The 10492-nt window shown below is 27.0% G+C and overlaps 1 protein-coding gene across 1 annotated transcript; it reads left to right on the top strand.

The window, feature by feature from the left end:
- Positions 1-5348: 5348 nt before the first annotated feature.
- Positions 5349-8493, top strand: LOC119681294 (neprilysin-3-like). The gene is made up of 2 exons (XM_038094442.1): positions 5349-5626; positions 8063-8493. Exon 2 carries the CDS (start codon positions 8067-8069, stop codon positions 8397-8399), a length of 333 nt encoding a protein of 110 aa, XP_037950370.1. The 5' UTR covers positions 5349-5626; positions 8063-8066; the 3' UTR covers positions 8400-8493.
- The last annotated feature ends 1999 nt before the right edge of the window (positions 8494-10492 follow it).

A 10492-nucleotide genomic window follows, 5' to 3' on the forward strand; every position in this document is an offset into this window, starting at 1 on the left:
TGCACTAAAACAAATGATATATAATCTATTCTTCAAAACATGACCTTAAAACAAATTTCACTTACTTCTTCTTTAATTAGTTTGCACCAAAACAATTGATATACAATCTATATTTCAAAAGTTGGACCTCAAACTAATTTTCTTTAATTTCTTTATATATTTTGCACCAAAACAATTGATATATAATATTTCTTCAAAACATGAAGTTAGAATAAATTTCACTTACTCCTTCTTTAATTAGTTTGCACCAAAACAATTGTATACAATCCATATTTCAAAAGTTGAACCTCAAACAAATTTCCTTTAATCTGTTTATATATTTTGCTCCAAAACAATTGATATATAATATTTCTTCAAAACATGAAGTTAGAATAAATTTCACTTACTCCTTCTTTAATTAGTTTGCACCAAAATAATTGATATACAATCCATATTTCTAAAGTTGAACCTCAAACAATTTTCCTTTAATATTTCATTCTTCTGCACTAAAACAAATGATATTTAATCTATTCTTCAAAACATGACCTTAAAACAAATTTCACTTACTTCTTCTTTAATTAGTTTGCACCACAACAATTGATATACAATCTTTATTTCTAAAGTTGAACCTCAAACAAATTTCCTTTAATCTGTTTATATATTTTGCACCAAAACAATTGATATATAATATTTCTTCAAAACATGAAGTTAGAATAAATTTCACTTACTCCTTCTTTAATTAGTTTGCACCAAAATAATTGATATACAATCCATATTTCTAAAGTTGAACCTCAAACAAATTTCCTTTAATATTTCATTCTTCTGCACTAAAACAAATGATATATAATCTATTCTTCAAAACATGACCTTAAAACAAATTTCATTTATTTTTTCTTTAATTAGTTTGCACCACAACAATTGATATACAATCTATATTTCAAAAGTTGGACCTCAAACTAATTTTCTTTAATTTGTTTATATATTTTGCACCAAAACAATTGATATATAATATTTCTTCAAAACATGAAGTTAGAATAAATTTCACTTACTCCTTTTTAATTAGTTTGCACCAAAACAATTGATATACAATCTATATCTGAAAAGTTGAACCTCAAACAAATATCCTTTAATATTTCATTCTGCTGCACTAAAACAAATGATATTTAATCTGTTCTTCAAAACTTGAACTTAAAGCAAATTTTATTTATTTTTTCTTCTATTAATTTGCACCAAAACAGTCGATATACAATCCATATTTCTAAAGTTGAACCTCGAACAAATTTCTTTTAACATTTACATTCTTATGCACTTAAATAAATGATATTTATCTATTCGAAACTTGAATTTAACACAAATTTCATTTATTTTTTCTTCCATTAATTTGCACCAAAACAATTGGTGTACAATCTATATTTCTAAGGTTGGACCTCAAGCAAATTTCCTTTAATATTTCATTCTTCTGCACTTAAATAAATGATATTTAATCTATTCTTCAAAACTTGAACTTAAAACAAATTTCATTTATTTTTTTTTAATTAATTTGCACCAAAACAATCGATATACAATCTTTATTTCAAAAATTGGTGCTCGAACAAATTTCCTTTAATATTTCATTCTTCTGCACTAAATCAAATGATATTTAATCTATTCTTCAAAACTTGATCCTAAATCAAATTTTATTTATTTTTTCTTCCATTAATTTGCACCAAAACAATTGATGTAGAATCCATATTTCAAAGGTTGGACCTCAAACAAATTTCCTTAATATTACATTCTTATGCACTCAAATAAATGATATTTAATCTAGTCTTCAAAACTTGAACTTAAAACAAATTTTATATATTTTTTCTTTAATTAATTTGCACCAAAACAATCGATATACAATCTTTATTTCAAAAATTGGTCCTCAAACAAATTTCCTTTAATATTTCATTCTTCTGCACTAAATCAAATGATATTTTATCAATTCTTCAAAACTTGATCCTAAATCAAATTTTATTTATTTTTTCTTCTATTATTTTGCACAAAAACAATTGATATACTATTCCTTTAATATTTCATTCTTTTGCACTAAAACAAATGATATTTAGTCTATTCTTGAAAACTTGAACTTAAAACAAATTTCATTTATTTTTTCTTCTATTAATTTGCACCAAAACAATTGATGTAGAATCCATATTTCAAAGGTTGGACCTCAAACACTATTCCTTTAATATTTCATTCTTTTGCATTAAAACAAATGATATTTAATCTGTTCTTCAAAACTTGAACTTAAAGCAAATTTTATTTATTTTTTCTTTAATTAATTAGCACCAAAACAATCGATATACAATCTTTATTTCAAAAATTGGTCCTCAAACAAATTTCTGTTAATATATCATTCTTCTGCACTAAATCAAATGGTATTTAGTATATTCTTCAAAACTTGAACTTAAAACAAATTTCATTTATTTTTTCTTCTATTAATTTGCACCAAAACAATTGATGTAGAATCCATATTTCAAAGGTTAGACCTCAAACAAATTTCCTTTAATATTACATTCTTATGCACTCAAATAAATGATATTTAATCTAGTCTTCAAAACTTGAACTTAAAACAAATTTTATATATTTTTTCTTTTATTAATTTGCGCCAAAACAATCGATATACAATCTTTATTTCAAAAATTGGTCCTCAAACAAATTTCCTTTAATATTTCATTCTTCTGCACTAAATCAAATGATATTTATCTATTCAAAACTTGAACTTAAAACAAATTTCATTTATATTTTCTTCAATTAATTTACACCAAAACAATTGGTGTACAATCTATATTTCTAAAATCGAACCTCAAGCAAATTTCCATTAATATTTCATTCTTCTGCACTTAAATAAATAATATTTAATCTATTCTTCAAAACTTGAACTTAAAACAAATTTCATTTATTTTTTTTTAATTAATTTGCACCAAAACAATCGATATACAATCTTTATTTCAAAAATTAGTCCTCGAACAAATTTCCTTTAATATTTCATTCTTCTGCACTAAATCAAATGATAATTAATCTATTCTTCAAAACTTGATCCTAAATCAAATTTTATTTAGTTTTTCTTCTATTAATTTGCACCAAAACAATTGATGTACAATCCATATTTCAAAGGTTGGACCTCAAACAAACTTCCTTTAATATTACATTCTTATGCACTTAAATAAATGATATTTATCTATTCAAAACTTGAACTTAAAACAAATTTCATTTATTTTTTCTTCAATTAATTTACACCAAAACAATTGGTGTACAATCTATATTTCTAAAATCGAACCTCAAGCAAATTTCCATTAATATTTCATTCTTCTGCACTTAAATAAATGATATTTAATCTATTCTTCAAAACTTGAACTTAAAGCAAATTTTATTTATTTTTTCTTCTATTAATTTGCACCAAAACAATTGATGTGCAATGTATATTTCTAAAGTCGAACCTCAAACAAATTTCCTTTAACATTTCATTCTTCTGCACTAAAACAAATGATATTTAATCTATTCTTCAAAACTTGATCTTAGAACAAATTTCATTTATTTTTTCTTTAATTAATTTGCACCAAAACAATCGATATACAATCTTTATTTCAAAAATTGTTCCTCAGACAAATTTCCTTTAATATTTCATTCTTCTGCATTAAAACAATTGATATATGAACTCTTCTCAGTATCTGAGACTTCAATTAATTTTTCTTAACTCTTTCGGTCTTCAGCACTAGAAAAAATGATATATATATTCTCTTCTAAGTAACTTAAAATTTATATAATTTCTTTAATTATATAATTTAATTATATTTTTAATTATATTTATATTTTTTTTTTCAACGCGCGTTGCTGTCTAAGGGCCTCTTTAGGCCTTTTAATTACTTCTAAAAGCAGCACCACACTTAAACATTTTTTCTTTAAGCAAAAATTATTGGTTAATTTGAATAAAAAATAAAAAGCTTGCTGATATGTTCCTCCTATTTTTTATTTGAAAATCGCCTGTATATGTTTGATGTGTGATGATGAATAAATTAATTTTAAAAAATATTTTTAGGGACAATATCGTCCTCAAATTTTTCTGTTTTATAAAGAATTTTTTTACATGTTGAAATTAAAATATAATACATTCTAATATATTCTTTTAAAATTTATGCGTCGGAAATATAGTACGCATGTGCTTGATGTGTTTTGTGGGAGAAAAAAATATTTGTTTTTTTTTTTGAAACGCTATTCTAAAAAATTTTTAAAAAAATTTCTTAAGAAATGAATTTCAATAATTTTGTTTGAGATACGGGTCAACCAAATCAGAGGGCATGAGTTCATGTTTTGCTAAACAGTGTCCGATTTTTGAAAGGATGACCCGTGTACATTATGTGTATTCACTCTGTCTTGCAAACCCATTGCAAGCTGCACGAAATGTTTTTTATGTGTAATCCTTGCATTTTCAAACAAAGTTTCGTGTTAAGTTGGGTGTTGTTGTTTCTTGCATTTGATGGTTCGAAAAAAGGTACTAAAAAATTCGTTTTGAAATAGTTGAATTCATATATCATCATTTCATATTTGCTTCGCACGCAAATACTCTTCTCAAAAATTTGCAATTTTATCATTTCACGTTTAACATTAGTATACTATATAGATTATTTCGTAAAAAGAACAGAACGAACAACTTTTTTAACTATTGAGTTGACTATGAATAAATATTCGCGAATTTTTAAAAATGAAATATTTGTGAACAACAATTTAAAAGGTAAGTTCGCATTTCAATTTTTTTATTACAATTTAATTGATTATTTAATGTTTTTTATAAAACTATGTAGGAATACAAAATAATATAAACTACTAAAAATATGAACAAATTATTAAAAATAAAGTATTTCATACATTTAGAGTTTGCATTATGTTATAGTTACACCAAATATTAACAAATTCAATATAAATATTAAAAATAAACTTTGTCTCATTTTATTCAAAATAATACATTACAAAAAGAAAAATAATTAAATATAAACTCCACAAGTTTAAATAAATAAAATCAAAAACACAATTATTAAAAGTAAAGAAATGATTATATTTCAATAACAACAACATGTACCACTCTAAAACAGAAATAGTGGCGCACACCACTTTATACATATGCACACGAATTTGAGTTTGTTTGACATTTACTTTTCGACTTCGTACAATTCCCTTCCTTCTTCTCACTTTATGATATTATATAAAAATTATTATCAATATGCGAAAGCAAACATACGATATGCAGAAGCCATATGCGTTTTTCTCTATAATCAAATACACTTATTGTTGCAGAATATATAAAAACCGATAACATTTTAACATTAAAAAAGAAACTCACTTCTTTGGTTTCATAAATTTCAAGTCTTTATTTCATGTATTTCACTTAATGTTTTGCACGAATTAAAATTGAACTCACGCACTCTTGAAGCTTTATAAAATTAATACAATTTTTTGCTTATAGGTATAACTTTAATTGCCTCTTTGGTTGGGCAATAGGCGAGGATGACAAAAATTCATCACGACATGTGATTCAAATTGATCAAGGTGGCCTGACATTACCAACTCCAGAATATTACAACAACAAAACAGACATTCATCGAAAAGTTTTAAAAGGATATATTGAGTATAACAAAATAATTTTTTATTTATCATAAATATCAAAATTTATAATTTTAGTGTACATAGCCTAATCTCACAAATATAATAGAACCTATTTGTATATACAGTGAGCGACAAAACTCTACATATACCCCCCATTTTTGCTAGCTCGTAAACCCAAAGACATCATGGTGGCGGTGCTCTGCTCAAATGGGAGCTAATACCCTGTTCTTTCTTATCTTCTTATCTTAAATCCAAAGACATAATAGAAAAAAGTAATGATGCACTTTTGTTTAGAACTTTTTTTTTAATAATAATAAACAAAAGAAAATTCATTCATTAATATAAATTAACGAAGTTATTCAAAAAAACATAAAAAAATCATTGACAAAAGTCTACATACACTTCATTGATTGTTACATTTAGTCGATAGTAATTTAAATATTAAACGGGAAAGTGCCGTTTTTCATATTTAATGCTTGTGGCATAAGTCATAAATTTATATAATGCACTTAGTTGTGCTTTGTGAGTGGTATTTAATTGACACGATGGCTCCACAAAAAGAAATTAAAAGTGATATGCGAAATGTCTTTGTTAAGTACTGAAATGAAAAAAACCTTATGGTGAAATATCAAAATCAGTAAATTTGACTCGATCAATAGTTCAGACTATAATAAGATATTATAAAAATATTGGTTCTACTGAAAATAAGCCTCGCAGTAGCCGCCCAAGGAAACTCACTCGTAGGGATGTCAGCTTGGTTTTAAAAGAAGTTGACAAAAATCCAAAAGTAAGTGCCTTAAAATTACTCGAACACATAGCTAGTGCAACTGGAAAGCATGTCAATCCACGTGCAAAGAACGTTAAACAGCCACGGTTTTCATAGTCGAATACCACGCAAAAAACCTCTAATTTCTGAAAAAACCGAAAGCTGTGGTTGGAGTTTGCCGAAAAATATAAAGAAAAGGATTCTAATTTCTGGAAGCAAGTTTTGTTTACAGATGAATCCAAATTCAAAGCGAAAACAGCACTGAACCCGAAGCATATAATGCCAACTGTAAAGCATGGTGGTGGCAGTGTTATGGTTTGGGGAGCCGTAGCTGCAACTGGAGTAGAGAAAATAGCTTTTATTGTTGGCAATATGGATCGGTACCAATACAAAGATATTTTGGGTCATAATTTAAAAACAATCGGTTGAAATTTTGGATCTTGGCAGTGGTTGGATCTTCCAACAAGACAATGATCCAAAACATACTGCCAAGATTGTTAAGGATTGGCTTTTGTGTCATGCTCTGCGACAGTTAAATACACCACCACAAAGCCCGAATTTAAATGTTATTGAACATGTCTGGGAAATTTTAGAACGCAAAATCAGAAAACATCAGTTTTCTAGTGCCGCAGTACTAAAAGAGCGCATTTTAGAGTCTTGGAGAGCATAACACCAACTGACTTAACAAATTTAGTGAATTCAATGCCGCGACGACTTCAAGCAGTCATTGATGCGAAGGGTGGATCCACTAAGTAATAAAAATCAAAAAAAAATTTTTTTAATTAAATTATTATCGTCTAATTGTAACAATCAATGAAGTGTACGTAGACTTTTGTAGATGATTTTTTATGTTTCTTTCGAATAACTTTGTTAATTCATATTGATTAATAAATTTTCTTTTGTTTATTATTATTAAAAAAAAGTTCTAAACAAAACTGCATCATTACTTTTTTCTATTATGTCTTTGGATTTATGAGCTAGCAGAAATGGGGGGTGTATGTAGAGTTTTGTCGCTCACTGTATATGTATATGTAATAGAATATGGCAGAACCTGTGAGTACATGTGGAAAAAAATAAATCGATTCTAACTTTGTTTTTAAAAAATATTCTTCTCTTGCTTCGGCAATGAAGTAATTTTAAATAATTAGTCATTTTTAGTTTATCTCATTAACGAACTGTTTTATTACTTGAATATATAGTTGGTTGAATTAAAATATAGTTCAAAATTATGTGGTTTAGTTTTATTATATATTATTAATGATGCTTTATTAAGAAATAGCGATTTATTTAAAAGTACCCACTAACGAAATGTAAAAACGCGAACTAAAGGGAAATTCACGTAAATATTTATGTAGATACTCGTACGTAACTGTACGATGTTAAAGCGAAACAGAACATTACATTCTTTTCTCTTTGATTACGGGTTGCGTTCTGGCAGAAAAATTATTTTACGTTTTGTCATATTGATTTATTTAATTAATTAAATGTTAACTAAACAGTTTTTTTAAAACCTATTACAGCATAAGTAATTTTTTATATTTTTTATAATTATTATTAAAGACATATGACCAAAAATTATTTTACGTTTTGTCATATTGATTTATTTAATTAATTAAATGTTAACTAAACAGTTTTTTTAAAACTTATTACAGCATAAGTAATTTTTTATATTTTTTATAATTATTATTAAAGATATATGACCAAAGTTTGTATTTTGTTGGGTGCCAATGAAAATGATGCAAAAATACAAATGGAAAATATTATTGCTTTTGAAATGGAATTGGCAAAAATTTCTACACCATTTGAAGATCGTCGTAATGAAGAAGCCATGTATCATTCTATGAAACTATGGGAGTTAGAAAAATTAGCACCGTTCTTAAATTGGACTGAGCATTTCGATGACGCTATGAAACTTATTAATGGGCATATTACACAAAATGAGGTGGTTGTTGTATACGCATCAGATTTTTTGAAAAATTTGTCAAAAATAATTAATAATATGCAAAATACTAACGAAGGCAAAATGTAAGTAAAAAACTTGATACTGATATCGCATGTAATACCTATAACAAAAATCTATTACAAAGACCTTAAAAATTGATGTCTCTTGAATTGTAAAAGAAGTAAAGCACATGGTCAGATATATTATATGTCATACATAATTAAAACTATCTTTCATAAAATAAAGTTTGACTACAGAAATATATCTGTATGAACTTCAAGAAAAATTTAGTTGTTGGAAAAATTTATTTGTGAGAAATATCTTATTATCTCCGGTCATAACACCATATGCTTAAAAACTATAACATATTGAAAACTATTAGTGTGATTAAATTAATCAATCTTCTGTTTAAGATTTCATGAGAGCTTATTTTAAGTCTTAAACAGAAGAGTGATTAATTTAATAACGCTAATAATTTTCAATATGTTCACTATACTATATAATCTCAAATAGAAAAGTGTACTAGAGGAGCATGTAGTAGCATTAGAATTACGGCGAGGTACAATTCAGCTTGATAGGTCGCATACGTAACACCATTTCCATTAGTACCAGATTAGCACAATAGAGACAAAACGTGTGCTACTACTATGTCAAGAAGAGCGGCAGTCACGATATGTAGACATCCCTATGTGTTGACTGGCAATGTGAGTAACCAGAAAAACTAAGGTCGTTGTCGTGTTATTGTGCAGCAACCGGTATAATAGAAACTACATTGCATTTATTTAATTGCAACTCCAATAAACACTTCAACAAACAGGAGAAAAAATTTACTTTTGTTTTGGGATTACGAAGCTTCTTTGCCTGGTACTTCACAGTAGTTAGAGTTGAAGTACTTGGAGTATTTGGGAAAGGTTTCTTGACTAACAAAAACTCTACTGGAGAGCTTACGGAGCTTTTGGAAGACAAATGCACACACCAAATCTGACCGGAATAGGACATTCAGTTCCTAAGGAATATAACGGAAAGGATATATATGAACAGTATTATCAAACATTGACATTCACCGTAAAACGATTCACAAATATTTTAAAGGCACATGGGCTCAAACTTCAAGAAGATCGCTTTCGCATCTCACGGCACCGACGGCAGAAACCCACCAAATGACCAGACCGTATCAAAGCTATTAAGGAGTTCCAAGACAATATCTGATATTTGCCGATTCTTATACATTTCGAATCACTATCGCATGTCCACAACTGCAGGCATCACTGAACGAGCTACTGAAGGGTATTATAGGGTATGACAAGAGATATTTTGGCACAGCTTGTTAGAAAAAGCTTTCGAAGATTGAAAGTTAAGCATACCAACACAGACAAAACTTACATCATGTCAACCTTAACTAACAATAAACGCATTCATTTATTATCATTTATTTATTAAACAAAAAAAAAAGATTTTGATATTTAATAATTATGTTTTTAAACAATGAAGAACTTTTTCAACCACATTAAGTTCAAATATGATATTGACAAATGCGCAGACATGAAATTGCAGAAAAAAGAAACAATTAGTAAAATAAATAGAGCATCTTAAATTTCTTATAACTTGTAAAGATTATGGCATTATACATTATACAATTTTTGACGAATACGACCAAAAAAATATCAAATAATTTAAACTGAATACACACAAAAATACTTTTCATAATATAGAATTTAACTTCCTATCAAAACTATTAAAACATGAAAAGCCACAAAAAAATAGTAACATAAAAACTTTACGAAAAAACATTATTATTAAGTAAGGGATCGTGCACTGCGACCTAAAAGATCTATTGTGCCAACATAAAAAACATAAACCAATTAGAATTACATTTAAAACGCACACTCAACATTGATGAATACAAAACGTTCATGCACAGACAAAATATAACATCAGAACACCTTTATCAACAATCAAAAACATCATTAGATAATACAATTCTTAAACTAAAAGACAGCATGTTTCTGTCCTTTGGTTTCAAATTGAATGAGGATTGGTTTACTAACTAACTGATATAATTTTTCCTAAAGAAAGTCGTTGGTTATTATCCTTGGGTAAAAAATTTGCTCTACCTGTGAATAAAAATAATTTCTCAAAACTACATTTCATAGCGAACGTAGAACAAGGCATTCAAAATA

The sequence above is a fragment of the Teleopsis dalmanni genome, chromosome 2, assembly GCF_002237135.1.
Source record: "Teleopsis dalmanni isolate 2A chromosome 2, ASM223713v2, whole genome shotgun sequence".
NCBI classification, from domain to species: Eukaryota; Metazoa; Arthropoda; class Insecta; order Diptera; family Diopsidae; genus Teleopsis; species Teleopsis dalmanni.

Excerpts from the sequence above, each read along its gene's own strand:
- LOC119681294 (XM_038094442.1), top strand. The coding sequence starts at position 8,067 with ATGACCAAAGTTTGTATTTTGTTGGGTGCCAATGAAAATGATGCAAAA.